This window comes from Euleptes europaea, chromosome 11, assembly GCF_029931775.1.
Source record: "Euleptes europaea isolate rEulEur1 chromosome 11, rEulEur1.hap1, whole genome shotgun sequence".
Taxonomy (NCBI): domain Eukaryota; kingdom Metazoa; phylum Chordata; class Lepidosauria; order Squamata; family Sphaerodactylidae; genus Euleptes; species Euleptes europaea.
Window position 1 is genome coordinate 28,716,825 of NC_079322.1, and position 17,962 is coordinate 28,734,786.

The window sequence follows — 17,962 nt, forward strand, 5'->3', positions numbered from 1 at the left end:
GAGATCCAAAAACACAGAGCCTGGCACCCAAAGGCCTTTCCCTGATGTTGCCTCCTGGCACTGATAGCCAGTGTGGTGTAGTGGTTAAGAGTGTTGGACTAGTATCTGGGAGACACACGTTTGAATTCCCCACTCATGCCATGGAAGCTCACTGGGTGACCTTGGGCCAGTTACACTCTCTTAGCCTAACGCACCTCACAGGGCTTTTGTAAGAATAAAATGGAGGAGAGGAGAATGATGTAAGCTGCTTTGAGTCCCCATGGGGGGTGGGGGGAAGCAGGGTATAAATGAATTAAATAAAGATATTCAGAGGTTTACTACCTCGGGGAATGAGGTTCCCTTTAGTCACCTGGTTAGTAACCACTGATGGACCTCCCCTCCATGAACACGTCTAACCTCCTTTTAAAGCCATCTATGCCACTGGCTATCACTATATTTACCAGCAGTAAATTCTACAATATAACTACTTACTGTGTGAAGTAGTAGAAGAGTTGGTTTTTATACCGTTTTCTCTACCAAAAGGAGTCTCAAATAGGCTTACAACCGCCTTCCTTTCCTCTCCCCACAACACACACCTTGTGAGGTAGGTGGAGCTGAGAGAGCTCTAAGAGCTGTGACTAGCCCAAGGTCACCCAGCAGGCTTCTTGTGGAGGAACAGGGAAAACAAACCCGGTTCTTCAGATTAGATTAGAGTCTGCCACTCTTAACCACTACATCATGCTGGCTCTCAGCGCTTCCTTTTGTCCAACCTGAATCTACTGACCATCAACTTAATCGGATGCATGTTCTAGTATAATGAGAGGAAGAAAGTATTCCCCCTGTCCACTTTCTCCACCCTATGCATAATTTTATAATTAAAAGCAGAAAGGAGATGAAGCTGCAGGTGAAAGTGGAGAATCAGGCCAAGGAGGAGATAAAACTGGCTTTGCACATGAGGCTATGTTTGAGGACAAAGTGCTAAGTAAAAAATGATAAGCTGGTGCATATGAATCCAGAGCTCATAATGCAAATGGATAACAGCTGCTGGCATACCGGAACCAAGATTGCAATGATGCCCCATCAAGGGTTTGGGAAGCGGAATAATACATATTAAATTAAATGTGGTACAGTCTAAAAAAGCTGGGAGATAAATGACGCAACATAAAAATACGGTGAAAATTCTGCAAATACAACACTGGGAACTAGAATATGAATAACAACTATATAAATCTATCCCACTTAAAGCATCTGTGCAAAATTATTTCTTCCTTTTATGAATTATGAAGGAGTACGCAAGGTCAAGCCCAATTTCATATTGCAAACCTGCCACTATAGTATTACTTTTAGCAACTACTTGTGGCAACTTCGTCAGTTATTCTCCCAAAACACAAAAGGCGAGTCAAGAGCAGCAGGAGAAAGGGGGAAGAGAATTATCTTCGCCTTGATAAAGTGCCAAACCTTACTTGAGTGCAAACAGATCAATGTTACTAATTTTTTACAGGAACCACAGAAAATGTTGCGCTCTCATATATTAAAGGGATTTGCTAATGGAGCCTAAAATAAATAGTCATTTCGGAGCCTGCAGGCAGCCAAGTGATTTTTGTGGCATGAACACAAAGGTGAACTTAACCAGGCCTGCACAGCCAACACAACTTATCGAATCTGTAAATTATTGCAGCAAATATAATGAAAAGTCTTTTTCTTATCACGTTTGTTTCATGCTGCTCTCAGATGAAAAAGTGCAAGCTGAGTTATTTTCTGTAGGAAAAGACAGTGATAACATAGATCTCCACCATCTCTTCCCAATTCTCACGGCTGCAAAGAATATAGAAAAATCTTTAGTCAGACAGGAGGGGACAAAGAAAGAGAAGGAAGGAATACCTTCACACAAGAACCTCTTCCGTTTACTTCATATCCTTGCAGATTTGCTACTAGCAACATAGCTAGAACCGTGACCACGATAACATTGTCTAATTTCTTGACAGAGTAGATAAAGGAGATACAAATACTTCTCTTTAAAGAGCCAAGAACATGCCATCACGTCGTGTGTTTCCCCCCCTGAAGATGCAATGCTTGCTGTCAAAGCCAGTATGTAGTGGCTAGACTTTCAGACTAAAAGGAAACTCTCATTCAAATCGCAACTCTGCTGTGAGACTCAGTGGGTGACCTTGTGCCAATTGCTTGCTCTGTCTAACCTGCTTCATAGGTTGCTTTCAGAAAGCCACGTCTATTGCCCCAATCTCTTGGCAAGAAGGGCAGGATAAAAGCAAGACAGACTGGCTATTGCAGCTGTTCAAAGACAGTGACTGAGTTCTCAAATACATCTACGAAGCCATGCATGAAGAATCAGGGACCTCACAGCATCCTTACATTATGTCCATTTGAAATGGAAGACTTCATTCACACCAGCAAAAAAGCCTTCCATTTGTTCTAACAGTGCTGAAGGCTTGTGATGGCAAATCAGGAAGTAGACAAACCACTGATGAACACACGGATATAAATGACAACTTACTTTTTACATTTTAAACATTTACAGGTACAGATCACCATATTTTTTCCTAGCACACAATAAACTAGGCATCTTTGTTCCAGATTCAACATAAACTGCATATGAGGAAGTTAATGAGCCAGAGATGATTTAGCTGATGTTATTAGGTTATGTGATCACGTTGCTTAGGTATATATGAGGACAAAGTTGGCTCATTCACTAGCTCATCCTCCAACATAGTATCATGTGTCTACAATGCCCTTCTACTCTCCGCATTGGACAAACAGGCCTGTCCCTATGCAAAAGAATAAATGGACACAAACCTGACATTAAATACTGCAATATCCAGAACCTAGGAAGTAGACATTTTAATCTTCCAGGGCATTCTGTTGATCAAACGTTTCTCTCTTACAAAGGAACTTCAAAGGGCGAGTCCAACATGAAATTGTTGAATTAGAATTGATTAACAAAGTCATGATTACTTACAACCACTACCACCCCATTTTATCAAGGTCTGAGATTCCTCACTAACTATGAGTACTAATATCTTGCATATCCAACCCCTTACAGATGTCAATTGGTTCAGCTACACTTCGGTAACTTCTTGTTGTATATGCTTACCTTACACTAGATTTTATGTTAATCATACTTCAGCTATCTATCAGAATGGCACTCACTCACTCTGACTTAACTCTTGACTGGGCCTTGTTCTAAACTGGCCTCTCTGTGTAATATCTCATCCTCTTTTTCGGCTGTGAATTGAAAGCAGAGATCTAATATATGTACACTTCACTGAAGCAAGCAGTGACTCATGAAAACTTATGTTGGAATAAGTTGTTAGTTCCTGGACTCCTCTTGTGTTGCTTTGCTGCTGCAGGCTAACGCAGCTCTCATTGGAACTAATATCTGAGACAGTCTGCCTACAGTCTTCAGCCAAGGCCCCAGGCACTCAAAGGTAATTGACTACATTACTCTGGATGGTCATCACGTTAGCAAATGATCTAGCGTAAATGGAAGCATATGGCCTATCAAAGTACTTGCTATCTCAGAAGGCAGAACATTCCATTCTAAGATCATTTCACAGAGTCACATGAGCATGGCTTGAGAAACTGGAAACAGAGTTGTAGAGCAAGGCTTGAACACAGCAGAGATAACGTGTAAGGAACTTGCAGCTCATAAGCAGCATTGCAACACTGAAGCAGCTTTCCTACCTTTTGTTTTAATGTTCAAATGCTAAAAGCTACTTTACTAGGCTTACTGCAGAGATCGAGAAGACCAAATAGACACCCAGCAACTGAACTAGAGCGTTTGAAAAGCTGCTCTCATCTGGTTAATGTCGTAAATTTTAAACAGACAGCAAGTCACACAAGTAATATTTCCACTAAAAACATTTATTTTAAGAATCTTATTTAACTCTGGTGGAAATTACAGACTGTTTGCAGTTGGATAAATACTTGAAAACACAGGACACAAAGGTCATGTTACAATACCGTGGAAGACAGAGAATTAGGGAACAGAGTTTCCTGGTTACCAAAATCATTAGATCTCAGAAGTTAAGCAGGGTCAGTCCCGGTTAGTATTTGGATGGGAGACCACCAAGGAATTACCAAAGAAAGGCAAACCACCTCTGAACATCTCCTGCCTTGAAAACCACACCAGGTCGCCCTAAGTTGGTTGTGACTTGACCGCAAACAAACAGAAAACATCAACAAATGAGAGCATGATAAACAAACAACTACAACAGATCACCATCCATAACAATTTAAGCCCAAACTCCAGTTGCCTCTCTAAGCAGTCTTTTCATTAAGAGACACAAGTCACTTTCCTTTCTACAGCCCCATGCTTGTCTCCTAGCACATTTAACTCTACCTAGCCAACCTTTACCTTCAAATCAGCTGTGTTATCATTGCAGGCGACACAGGTCACAACAGGAGCTAGCCTCCTTTTAAAAAGGCAGCAAGGACTTGTCCTATTTTACAATAACAACACTGAAAGAAGAACATAATTTAGGATGAAGCAAAAAGAGACATCATAACCACTGACAGTCATGTGGAACAGAGGCGCGGAGGTGAACAACTCGAGTTGTAAGAAAGTTGTGCATGGGAAGAGCTCCCGTGCAAGAATGTGTAACCTGTGAGGGACTTAAAGCTGACCAAGGAAGCCACAGCCTACCACTAAATTGACAATAAAGTTGTTAGCGAACCCCAAGGTGTTGCACTCCCTTGTGGCCTCTCAAATGATCACCTGCAGTCGCGGCAGGAGGTGAAGGAGAAAAATACACCTCCAGATGGTTGGCGGGGTTAGCTAGGTCCTCTGTTTTCAACCAGAAGGAGAAATGGTGAAAAGAAAAGGATGCTTCAGCAAGGAGGAGGAAAGAAGCCTTGTTGCAGAGTCCGATGCAGATGAATGTTTCGCACCTGACAAGTAGGGCTGCAAGCTCCTGGTTGGGAAATACATGGGGATTTGGAGGGTGGAGCTTGAGGAGGGTGTGGTTTGGAGAGGGGAGGGACTTCAATGCCATAGAGTCCAATTGCCAAAGTGGCCATTTTCCCCAAGGGAACTGATCTCTGTCGCCTGGAGATCATATATTGTATATATTGTCGCATTGAATAATACGTTTTTGCACTTTGTAATAATTTCATGTCTGTGCTGACCACCTGGAGTTGGCAGCCCTACTGATGAGTGGTAAACCAACTTGGGCAGGAAGTCCAGGGGCCCCTTAGAGAGTGACAGAAATTGGCTTCAGCACAAGCTGTCATGCTGATATTACAGAAGCTCCATCCTTCCTTGGCCATCTCGCCAAACCTCCATCGACGCCAATAACGTAGGAGTAGTGAAGCTGAAGTGTGTGGAGGGAGAAACTGGCTGGGAGATATTCAGAGATCGAATGAATACTATGAGAGGGGAAGGAAAGGCTGAGCGAAGGGAACACGTTGCCTGAGAAGACCTTGCACGGGAGGTTTCGCCTTGGATTCGCCGCTCTCTAGATGCACATTTTCCCCACCCAAATTCTCAAAACTCAACAATTAAGCCCCCATGAAGATAATTCACAGTGGGTCGCCGTGTTAGTCCGTCTGCAGTAGTAGAAAAGAGCAAGAGTCCAGCAGCACCTTAAAGACTCACAAAAATATTTTCTGGCAGGGTATGAGCTTTTGTATCTGAAGAAGTGAGCTGTGGCTCACGAAAGCTCACACCCTGCCAGAAAATATTTTTGTGAGTCTTGAAGGCGAGCTATGGTCCACGAAGAAGCGAGCTGTGGCTCACGAAAGCTCATACCCTGCCAGAAAATATTTGTGTTAGTCTTGAAGGTGCTACTGGACTCTGGCCCTTTTCTACTAATTAAGCCCCCATGCAGAGTTGTGAGAATTTGGATTGGGGGGGGGGGAATGTGCACCTAGAGAGCGGCGAATCCAAGGCAAAACCTCCCGTGCATAAATGGCCCTGGAAAAGAGAGGGAAGGGGGGGTGGGCTGGGGGGGGGAGAGACAGCGAGGCGTCGAGGACAAGAACGGCAGAAGGCAGCCCGGTCAAGCAAGGGGAGAAGTCCCGGGGAAGGAGGAGGAGGAGGAGTTGTGCTGAGGGGATTCTTCCGTGAGGTAAGCAAGGGGGGGAACTCTCCCCTCCCCCCCCGGTGCTGCCCCATACATTGACGCGGAGCGGGCAAAGGGTCAGCGGGCCGCCTGTCTGTCTGTCTGTCCGTCCTCCCTCCCTCCCTCCCTCCCTCCCTCCCGGTTCCGGCGACTCACAGCTTCAGGCTCCCGTAGGCTCCCCCCGCAGCGGCCGCCATCGCCTCCTCCTGCAAGCGCCGCCCGGCTCCGGCTTTGCGTCCAGCTCGCTCTTCGCCTGACGTCCCCAAGGCCTTCGGGACGGAACCCCGCGCGGGACAAACCTAATCGGAAAGCGTTCCGGCCGCCTGGCGAAGGAAGGAAGTTGCGGTATGACGAGCCGCGATTGGCGGAGCCTGCCGCTCGGACCACGCCAACCGCCGCTCCAATCGGAAGGACGAAAGGGGGCGGGACTACGTCTTCTGATTCTCTGCTCTGGCGCCGGGCAGCCGCCCAAGAGGGATTGGTCCCGAGTGTCCAATGTAGTGCCCGCCCCCTAAAAGCAAAGTGGCGCACGGACTTAGTACATTGGATCAAACAGAATTCGTTCCGGGGAAGGTTTGATTGGTTGCCTTTGACAAAGAGCCCCGCCCATAGCTCCACCCTCATAAAGGTTTGCAAGCCCCTCCAGGATGGCGGTTAGAGAAATGGTAATGAAAGTGTAATTTTTAAGCAGGGCCAGTGGCGCAATGGATAACGCGTCTGACTACGGATCAGAAGATTCTAGGTTCGACTCCTGGCTGGCTCGGCAATATTTTTTTTCTTCCATTCCTTATTTCATTTAGGATCTGGATAAATCAGATTCTTGGCTTTAGTTCGTTTTATGCACATTTAGGTTCTTAAACTTGTAAGTGGATAAACTGCCAAACGTTCTTACCGCATCAGCTCTTCCTATGTCATCGTTGTTGTTGTTTTTAAACTGGAACTGTGCCCTGAGTTTCCAGCGCTGTAGTTTCTGCACACCGCTATAATTATAATTATGCTGCCCACATAACCCGTGAGTCTTAAATTACTCAACAGAAATACACTAATAGTTAAAACTAAATCAGGCTGCTTCACTTTAGGGGAATTATGAACTTACTTGACTAGTTTATGGTTTGCATTTGGGATACTCCCTGGGATTAATTATGGAGCTTCTGATGTTCCATAGATCTCCTTTGTCCAGTCTCCCCACCTATCCCCAAGACTTCCACGCATTGGGACCTCGATATCACAGAAACACCAACCTAGCTTCCTTCATTTAGACCATGCAGAAATTCAGTGTGATACTGTGGCCATTCCAAAGGACATTCCAATGGCCGTTTGGAACCATCCTTTTCAGCAGTTGTCTCCAAATGAAATGTATTGTTCATTTGGGGTTGTACTGAGAAGTATAAAAAAGGAGGAAGGGTTGCTATGGCACATGATGCTGTAAAGATGTGCAGGTAAAACGTTGGGATACAAAGGGTGGTGTATGTGTGTGTGCCTCTAGACAGGGGTTTCAACAGAAAATGTGCGGTGCACTGAACTCAGGGTTCTTTGGGGGGAATGCCATGACAGCTTAACTGCTATAAAGCGCTCTACAAATGCGGAAGGGAGTCCTTTCTGGTTTCCTTGATTGCCCATATCTGCAGTTAGGTTGCTGAGGTCTCTTCCTTTGAACATAAGAACATTAGAAAAGCCATGCTGGATCAGACCAAGTACCATCAAGTCCAGCAGTCTGTTCGCACAGGGGCCTCTAGGAAGCCCACAAACGACGACTGCAGCAGCATTATCCTGCCTGTGTTCCACCGCACCTCATATAATGGGCATACTCTTCTGATCCTGGAGAGAATAGGTATGCATCATGACTAGTATTCAGTTTGACTAGTAGCCATGGAGAGCCCTCTCCAGGGCCGGTGCTACCATTAGGTGAACTAGGCGGTCGCCTAGGGCACAGACCTCAGAGGGGCGCAGAACTGGCCTGAGCGGCACAGTTTTAAACCGATTAGTTTCTTGAGAAAAATGCAACTGACAATTTATATATATATTTATTTTAAGATAAGTACCACGGCAGTGCTATGGGACATAATCATAATGTCTTATAAAAACTTTTGTGCTTTTATTTTTCTGCAAGACATCTGTTTTTGAAAACTGGTTAACAGTGGGTGGGGGGGCACAAGTCTAGGGCGTAAAAATGACTGGCCCTGGCCCTCTCCTCCATGCTTTGCTTCAAGCATCAGATAACTTCTGGAAACGAGAAAGGGGCCTGTTTTTAAAAGACTGCAAGGAGGGTCAGCACTACCTACAAAGCTCCAGAGGAAACCTTGGCGTGAAGGAGCTTCCGACCGAAAGCGCCCGGACGGAAGCCCCTGACAGCAGCCCAGCCCGTGGCTTCCTTCCCTGGGACAGCTCGCTCTTCTGCGCAAGCGCACAGAGTCCTCCCCTCCTACGGGAGGCGCTCGCGTCCACTCAAAGACTCCCTCCGAGGCTCTCTTCAAATCCGGGGCAGCGGAAGGAGGGAGGGACTTCCGGGCATTCGTTGCGCGCGCCAGGCGCATTCCTCATCGAGTATCGGAGCGGCCTAGTCGTGGGCTCCTGCTCCGCGCTCAATTTTTTTTTGCTTAATCCTCACTCGTCTTTGGTTTTCTGTCACCGGCGAGCGTCCGGCTTTCAGTCCATCCGCCGCCATGAAGCTTGTGAGGTAAGCCTGGAGTGAATTAGAAAGCAACAAAGGGGTGGGGCGGGGGGCGGCGGCGAAGGCCCCGCGTGGCCTCTGCGCGCTGCTCCTCCCGCCGCTTGCTCCTTTCCCCTTCCCGTGTCGGTTCACACACTGCTGCGAAGAAAGTTTCCTTGGCTATCTACGCACGGCTGGTATTGCCTTGGATTTGGCGCTCTCTAAATGCACATTTCCCCCGTCTGAGTTCTCCAAGCTCTGCATGGGACGCTTATTTTTGAGCTTAGAGGGTTTGGATGGGGGGAAATGTGCCTCCAGAGAGCGGCACCTCTCTAGAGGCACATGTATTTTCTTTTTGGTAATAATCTCCCTTATCCTTTTTCCTTTCCTGTATCCTCATTTAATATTAGAAATCAATAAAAATATTTTTAAAAAAATAGAGAGCGGCACCTGACCTAGATGGCCCAGGCTAGTCAGATCTCAGAAGCGAAGCAGGGTCAGCCCTGGTTAGTATCTGGATGGGAGACCACCAAGGAAGTCCAGGGTTGCTGTGCAGAGGAAGGCACTGGCAAACCACCTCTGTTGGTCTCTTGCCATGAAAAACCCAAAAGGAGTCGCCATAAGTCGGCTGCGACTTGATGGCACTTTACACACACACAGAGAGAGCGGCAAAACCTCCCATGAATCCCGCCTTCTTCGACCGTTAGCTTCATCCGGGCCGTTACTAGCCTTTCATGCCTCGTTCTCTCCCCCCACCCCCGCTTCTAGCCTCGGGACTTAGGCATCACTTCTGTGCAACACTCGTGGCTTTCTTTGCACCCAGTAGGCATAAGCTTAAAATAGGTAATGGTCCCCTCTGCAAGCACCGGCTCAATGCTGACCCATTGGGTGATGTCGTGTCACAACGTTTACTAGGCAGATTTATTTTTATGGGGTGGTTTGCCCAGTGGTCTGCGCTTCACCCCCAACAAGCCGGGTACTCATTCTACCGACCTGGGAAAGACAGAAGGCTGAGTCAACCTTGAGCCGGCTACCTGAAACCGACTTCCGTCGGGATCAAACTCAGGTCGTGATGCAAAAAGGGGAAAAAAAACTTGGCCAATGCAAGTAGGCTATTTATGTGGTATTGGACTTGCAGCCTGGGCTGGACTGAATCCAGCCACATGTCCCTCAGGGGGACTCCAGCATTGTTAACTCTGTGGGCTCTTCTGGGATCTCTGAGAACAGGTAGAGTGGGTGTTGCCATAAAATGGCTGCTGTGGGATCTGGGGCCAATCACAAAACACCGTGAGGCTTCACAGAAGGTTAGGTGGTTCCAAGCCAAGAACCATTACAATGGTGAGAACTGTTTCCATTCTTGTGCTTTCAGTGGGCAGAAAAGTGATACCTTCTGAGCCCTTTGGAAGCCCCGAATATAATGGAGGGAAGTCAGGTTCCTTTGCTTTGGAGAAGCAGCAAGTGGGCACTGTGGTGGCCATGGGCACCATGTTGGGGATGACTGATGAATCTCTTCTCTCCTCCACCTCTACTTGGACCTGCTCACAGAGGATGTTGGGAATCATTGCTGAGCTTGGTCAAGTCTTGGTCCAGATCTTTTTCCATTAATTTGCTGTGTTGCTAAAAGCCTCTCTTGGCCTCTGTTTTTAGTCCTTGGGTCTTAGTGTTGGTGCTGTAACACTGGGCTATAATTCTTCAGCAAGTATATATCAAAGCGTAAGTAAATGCTTAGTACTATGCAGGGTTTAGATGTAGGAAACTCCAGGGCTTTCCTGGCTTAACTACTGTGATCACTGGCGGTCTTTGGGCTGACGAGTTACAGTCCTGTTCTCTTAGCCCAGGGGTCTCAAAACTGCGGCGCCAGAGCCGCATGCGGCTCTTTGGCCCACTGAGTGCGGCTCTCCGAACTTGGTTCGGAACCCCTTCTCTTGCGCCCGCTCGTGCCAGCAGCCGGGCTGCGGAGCTGGCGAGCCTGAGAGAGAGCAAGAGAGCGGGCGCACTGTCTCTCCCCCCCCCCCGCCGTGGAGAATGGATGGGTCCCCCTTTCCCTTGCCCTCAATGGTTGGGAGGATAAAGCCTCCCCTCCTCTCTAGCCGCGTGATTGCTGGGCAGGCGGCTCGACGGTTCCTGCCCCCTTGCCTATCAGCTGTTGGGCGGGGCGGGCTTCCTTTGGTAGACCTGGCCTCCAGCTGAGTCCCATTGGGAGGCCATGTCTACCCACTGGCTTTCTTGGCGGTAGACCTGGACTCTGAGGAGGGGAAAAAGTCCCCCTCCGGAGGCCAGGTCTGCTGCCAAGAAAGCCAATGGGTAGACCTGGCCTCCCAATGGGACTCAGCCGGAGGCCAGGTCTACCAATAGGCTTTTATGGCGGTAGACCAGGCCTCCAGACGAAGACTGGATGGGGAGGGGGAAATGGCAGGGACTTACAATTTAATTTTTATCAATAAATAAGATCACTATTAAGTATGATATCAAGTTTTATTCAGTGTACCTATAGTTTAATTAAGACTTAAAACTTTAATTAAAGTTTATTAAGTTAATAAACAGTGTACCTAACCTATATAGTTTAAGTTTAAGAAATTTGGCTCTCAAAAGAAATCTCAATCGTTGTATTGTTGATACTTGGCTCTTTTGACTAATGAGTTTGCCGACCCCTGTCTTAGCCTAACCTAAGGGGAATGCAACCACATCCAGAATGGGTAACATCCCAGGATCAGATCTTCTGCTCACCTGTAACACTTCTGTCTTCTTGGGATTAAGCTTCAGTTTATTAACTCACATCTACTCCAGAACTGCCTCTAGACAATCCGGGGTTTCTGTGGTCTCCATGGGATTGGCCAGAAGCACAAGATAGAGCAGAGTGTCATCCATATATTGATGACAACCCAAGTAATCTAGTCCAACCCCCTGCTCAATGCAATATCAGCCTAAAGCATTCCTGACAAGTGTTCATCAAACTGCCGCTTGAAGACTGCCAGTGAGAGGGAGCTCCCCACCTCCATAGGTAGCCAATTCCACTGTTTAACAACTCTTACTATAAATTTTTCCCCCTAATATCCAGCCTGTACCTTTTCGCCCGTTTAAACCCATTATTGCAAGTCCTATCAGCTGCCAACAGGAACAGCTCCCTGCCCCCCTCTAAGTGACAGCCCTTCAAATACTTAAGGAGAGGAATAATGTCCCCTCTCAGCCTCATCTTCTCCAGACTGGACCCTCTTCCTTTCCTCGTAGGGATTGGTGTCCATGCTCCTGATTATCCTCGTCACTCTCCTCTGCACCCGCTCCATTCTGCCCCCATCCTTTTTGAAGTGAGGCCTCCAGAACTGCACACAGTATTCCTGGTGCTGCCTGACCAATGCGATGTACAATGGTACTTTGACACCTTGACCTTATGAATCAATGTCCTCCAAAACGTCTATGTGCTTTTAGCAACCAAGAAAGTATGGATCCAATGTACAATTGATGTTCTTTATAAATCTTAAGAGCTTGTCAACATCCATCAACCAGTGATCTCTCCACAGCCACTCTGCAAGTTTGGTGGCTATTTGGACTCATAAATGGCCATTCCTGTTGTTGAGTGGCCATTTGAACGTGGTTTTCCCTACACCCAGGCCCAACATACTAGTCCCAGAATTCATACTGGCTCCCACAGTCTTTTCATGGCTGTGAATAGCCTAGGTGCCCCCATAGACCAGAATGTTGACCATTACTAATAATTAAAATGTATTATAGCTGTTAGTGTTCTCTTTTTGCTACTTATGCAAGTGAGGCAGTTGACAGCATTGATTATTTACATCTGTGAGGCATTTTTGTGGATAGTTTTTTCCATACTAAACACCAGAAGAAAGTTTCCCTCTGTACAGCAAATACCTTGCTTTAACACACTGTTTGTCAAGTACTATATAAAATAAAGCATACCCTTAACTTCTAAACTTTGTCTTTTCTGTCCTGTTCCTCGGCCCAGTCCTTGCTCTAGAGGCGTAGATTTTTCCATTCCATTCCTAAATAAGCAGCCAGGTACCAAAGTTACCAGTTTGGATCTGAGTAATCAGCTGATGTCCCATTCCAAAGTAAATAAACACTGCTTTCCCTTGTGGGTCTCCGCATCCTTTTGTTTTCTTCCTTTCAGCAAATGATGTATAGTTAGTTTGGTTTCTTTCATAATTCTTAATGGACTGAAGCATCAGTAATTGACATGGAAAGCTCTCACTGCTCATAGGAAGATCTGGCCAGTGGTATGGTATGGAATACAGTAACTTTTTAGTTGCAAAATAGTACTTTTGTGTTAATTATCTCTTGCAGGTTTCTCATGAAACTTAGCCATGAGACTGTGACCATCGAACTAAAGAATGGGACCCAAGTACATGGAACAATCACAGGTATGGGCAGTGGTATTGCTAAATAAGTCATAAGCAGCTGTCCTTTTCGTAATGATTACTGGAAAAGAGGGAACTTATGTTGCAACTGAATGAAGAACCATTGATTATTCTTATCCTCTTCCCCACCCCTCAAGAAGTAAGTGTGGCATATGCATGGTTATGTTTAATCTTTCATAAGCTCTGTGAGATGAGTTTGGCCAAGTGAGCACAATTTATTCAAGGCCATTTTAATATTGGGTTTCCCCCATTCAAACCCAGTGATCTAATCCATATACCACTGCATTTGATTTGGAACTGCTGTGCATTTCATTGGCACAGTGGGAGAAGAAGCACTTATAACTTGTATATGCCAACTTATTAAAATATTTGTCTTGCAGTTTTCCACAAGTTTTAAAAAACCACACTTTATGATATACAAAGCAAAACCCTGTATATTCCACCATGAATGCATATTTAGTATAACTTTTCTAACATTGTTCTCTGGGTATGCTTATTGGTTTATTTACTTTTAGCCAGAGGCCTGAGTGGCTCTGAACACAAATAGAAAGGTAATTTATATCTGGCCATTGTGGAGGGGGATGGGTCTTCTACACTTGCAGAGAGAATTGGGGTGAGAATATAGGGGGAAAACCAGAGCCAGTGGTGCTCAAAGTAATGCAACCAAGATGATCTAAACTAATTAGTTTTGAAAAGTATTTGGCATCGGTATTTGCTTCCTCCTATTTTGAGTTTTCAACTTGCGGTCATGCTTTTCTCTGTAGTACATTTGCTTCTTCTGTATTACCTTAAAGAGTTGCATCTGGTGTTACCTCTATTTGGATATTCTGTTTTATGTTTTAGGTGTGGATGTCAGTATGAACACCCACCTTAAAGCTGTGAAGATGACTCTGAAGAACAGAGAACCTGTCCAGCTGGAGACTTTGAGTATTCGAGGGAATAATATTAGATACTTCATTTTGCCAGACAGTTTGCCCCTGGATACTTTGCTGGTGGACGTTGAACCAAAAGTTAAATCCAAGAAAAGGGAAGCAGGTTAGTGACTTGATTTCATAATACCAAGAACTGATCGCACAAATGTTTATTGTGTAAATCTCCCAAGATTATACTTGGTTGAGAATAAATAGTGCATTTAAAAGTATGTTTATTTGTTAAATAACATTGGCAAAAATAGTTCTTCAAGCTAGAATAAATTAATGGTTGTATAGCAGATTAACTGCTTTTTGTAATTTAGCATCTCAGCTTGCTCAACTTTAGTGGAAATTCTTATAGCAAATTCTTGTGACATTAGGCCATGGGGTGTCACTACAAGAGACCACACACCCTTTCATTTCCATAGCATCATGTTTATTCCTTCCCTTCCTCCTCCAAATCGGAAAGGAGTGATATAAATACTTGAGTAATTTTAATGGTTCTTTTAAAACTATATGCTTAACAGTGCCATACTTAGTAGAGTTACACAAAACTACTGAAGTCACAGTTAGGAATGACTCTCTTAATACCATAACTTAGTAATCATCTTTAAGTTTCTTTCTGCGGTTCTTATAGCACTTGCACTTAATTTATTCCTAATGCACTTTTTTGTGACAAAAGGGGCAGGCTGAATTTCTGCTATACTCAGCTGTCCTCTGATGTATGTCATAGGGAGTATTTGTTGTGATAGGCAAGGAACAGCATTCAACAGTAAAATTGTCTAATGTCTGTATGGCTTCTGGTGACACAAATTCCCAGAAGTGGATAATTTCATTTAGCTCTGTTTAAAAAGGGTTGCTGTGATGGTTGTCTTGCCTCAGCTGAGCCCCAGTGGGTAAAGGCCATAACTTTACAGTTGTAGACAGGAGTCTTAAGATCCAGTTAGCTTTTTTCCCCTGTGTCACCCAGCTCAATTATAGCCCCATCCCACATGGCTTTTATTTATGCAGGTCCCATGATCCCCAGCATAGTCTTTTGATGATCAAAGGTGACTCCCTGTTCCTTTTTTGGCAGTGCTAAAACTGCTTGGATCCAGCCAAGTATGTCCTTTTATGATCTTCATGAAAGGCCCGATTTAAACAAGGGAACTACTGGAAATTAAGCTGTTATGGAATCTGTCCTGGTACCCAAAAGGAGATGTGGGATTTACAGTCTCTATGCCGACTTAGCACATTTCTTTGAGCAACAATAGTCTTTGTGATGGAGCTCATAGCATGAACACAACTACTTGTTCTTTGAATGGAAAACTAGTATAATTATATAGAAAACAGGATAATGGTTATGTAACCTTTAACAACAAATTAATGTATAAAGGTTCCTTTGCTAACACATTGCGGTTAAGTCTATAGGAAACATTATTTAAAAGTGAAGCTAACATTTTTCATTGAGTCTTAAATAGAACTCTGGGTCCAAAATCTGGTAAAATACATGAAACAATTTAAATTTATTGTGTTAAATCTACATTAATTCAAATAAACTTGTCTCTTTTGTGTTTAGTTGCAGGTCGTGGCCGAGGAAGAGGTCGTGGCCGAGGAAGAGGTCGTGGCCGAGGAAGAGGCGGTCCGAGGCGATAATTTCCTTACAGCCACTGAAAAATGCCAGGCCACCTTTGTTTGTTTTTTTGTTTTGTACAGGTTTTATTCAGTGCCAGTTTTTAATAAACAACTTGTGGAAAATTTCTCCTATTTATGTACTTGTGTATATGAGCCATGGAACCTATATCAGATCTAGCAAAACTGCTTGGATGGATTATGGAATTCCTTCAACTCATGTATGTTGAAATTTCTTCCCATACTCCCAAGGTTGTGAAGTTCACTGTTGGTGACATAGCTTCCAGTTATGCCTACCATATTATCTGTTGGTGTATACTGATTTTCTGTTAGTATTTTAAGTGTTCTGTGGACTTGAGCATGGAAAAAAGGAATCTAAGTTACACAATTGTAGTCAAGCATTCAGAGACGAAAATCAGTATCTGCATTCCAGCTGTCATTTAAGAGAACTGGATACAGCAGCTACATTACAGATTCTTTACAACAGGGTAGGAAAATTCCAAGATGCCTGAATGGCTGGGCTCATGGTCATGCTATAGGACATGGATAAGCAGTATGTGATCCCTTGGGGACTTCTGTGTAGTCTTCAGAACCTGTTCATTGATTTTTGTATTAAAGGTTTTTGGTTCTTGTAGGTTATCCGGGCTGTGTAACCGTGGTCTTGGTATTTTCTTTCCTGACGTTTCGCCAGCAGCTGTGGCAGGCATCTTCAGAGGAGTAACACTGAAGGACAGTGTCTCTCAGTGTCAAGTGTGTAGGAAGAGTAATATATAGCCAGAAAGGGGTTGGGTTTGAGCTGAATCATTGTCCTGCAAAAAGTATCAAAGGTAATGTGCTAATCATTGTCCTGTAAGTATCAAGATAATGTGCTAATGAGGGTGTGGTATGTTAATATGGAACCATTGTATCCTGAAGTGATCTGTTAATGTGTGAAATCCAAAGCTAATCCAGACTAACAATGACTACAGTCAACAATAGCCATGCAGATTAGCTTTGGATTTCACACATTAACAGATCACTTCAGGATACAATGGTTCCATATTAACATACCACACCCTCATTAGCACATTATCTTGATACTTACAGGACAATGATTAGCACATTACCTTGGATACTTTTTGCAGGACAATGATTCAGCTCAAACCCAACCCCTTTCTGGCTATATATTATTCTTCCTACACACTTGACACTGAGAGACACTCCTTCCGTGTTACTCCTCTGAAGATGCCTGCCACAGCTGCTGGCGAAACGTCAGGAAAGAAAATACCAAGACCACGGTTACACAGCCCGGATAACCTACAAGAACCAATGAACTCTGACCATGAAAGCCTTCGACAAAGATTTTTGGCTTTCACTGTCCAAGATCAAAATTATGGTGGCAACACCTGGTACAGGCAAAAAAGATACGTGGCCACTTAAGGTGCTTAAGATTGACCATCAGTTTTTTCAATAGGATGGCTTCCATATTTTGTTTCTTACTTACAGTAGGTCAGTGGTGCAACCTGATAGTTGCCATGTCTTGTGCCCACTGTCGGCACAGGGTGCTGAGGAAAAGGTGTTAAGGGAATGGCCAGAGCGTTCTTTCCCTAACATCCCACCTGTTGAAGAGCTTTGGAGAGCTTGAAAGTTGTGTTTTGGTTAGTTTTAATAGGTATCACATGGCTTTTGTTTTTGAATTTTGTCGAGGACTATACATCTAACCTAATTTTTAAAGACTTTGTGTATTTTGGCATTTCATGGTAACTTTTAAGAGTACTAGAGAGAATGTGGAAGATGTGTTAGGTAATCATATACAGTTTATCTTTTTAGCTCATACTATGTGAGTCTGTGCTGAACGTTTGGTTTGTACTCGTAACAGCGTGAAGGGTGGTGCTTAGTACAACTCATGAAATGCCACAGACTACCACATTTTGGAAACTGCCGTTGACTTCATGTAACTTGAAAATTGACAATGCTGTATATCAAACCTTGATAACTCAATGCCGAGTCTACAGAAATTTCCTAGCATCTACCAGGAATACACATTCCATCAACAGCACAAGTAACTTGTTGTGGAGTCAAACTGTGTGTTATACACATTAGCACACACATTGCAGTTTCCCTGAAGTGCAAGGCTTTCTTCCAGCACTTCAGATACAAAAACGCACTTCCACGAAGGCAAAGGTTGTCTTGTATAGGCAGATGAAATTGGCCAGTGTATACTACTTTGTAAAAACTGGTTGTCTTCTTGAAAGCTGTCAATCTCTAGACATACTTCTTCAAGACCCATCTTGAACCATCCTCTGCTACAATTCGCCTGAGCCAGTACTGGAGCTGCCAAGGGGGTATTTTGGTTTGGCAGTACCCAAATTCTGCATGTTT

The 17,962-nt window shown here is 44.5% G+C and overlaps 2 protein-coding genes and 1 non-coding gene across 3 annotated transcripts in view; 2 read left to right on the forward strand and 1 right to left on the reverse strand.

Annotated features, from left to right (window-relative positions):
- SACM1L (SAC1 like phosphatidylinositide phosphatase) overlaps positions 1–6,297 on the reverse strand; it is a 40,275-nt gene extending 33,978 nt beyond the window's left edge. The window contains 1 exon segment of the mRNA XM_056857951.1: positions 6,213–6,297. Coding sequence (XP_056713929.1) covers positions 6,213–6,253 — 41 coding nt within the window. The 5' untranslated portion in view covers positions 6,254–6,297.
- Positions 6,298–6,746: 449 nt separating this feature from the next.
- On the forward strand, positions 6,747–6,819 carry TRNAR-ACG (transfer RNA arginine (anticodon ACG)). The gene has a single exon. It is a non-coding gene; the product is annotated as a tRNA-Arg (tRNA).
- Positions 6,820–8,708: 1,889 nt separating this feature from the next.
- Positions 8,709–15,710, forward strand: SNRPD1 (small nuclear ribonucleoprotein D1 polypeptide). The gene is made up of 4 exons (XM_056857950.1): positions 8,709–8,733; positions 13,006–13,082; positions 13,923–14,114; positions 15,549–15,710. The coding sequence occupies exons 1-4, from the start codon at positions 8,720–8,722 to the stop codon at positions 15,623–15,625; spliced, it is 360 nt and encodes a 119-aa protein (XP_056713928.1). The 5' UTR covers positions 8,709–8,719; the 3' UTR covers positions 15,626–15,710.
- The last annotated feature ends 2,252 nt before the right edge of the window (positions 15,711–17,962 follow it).

Coding starts and splice junctions, on each gene's coding strand:
- SNRPD1 (XM_056857950.1), top strand. Junction 13,083..13,922: donor AGTACATGGAACAATCACAG/GTATGGGCAGTG, acceptor TTTATGTTTTAG/GTGTGGATGTCAGTATGAAC. Junction 14,115..15,548: donor ATCCAAGAAAAGGGAAGCAG/GTTAGTGACTTG, acceptor TTTTGTGTTTAG/TTGCAGGTCGTGGCCGAGGA.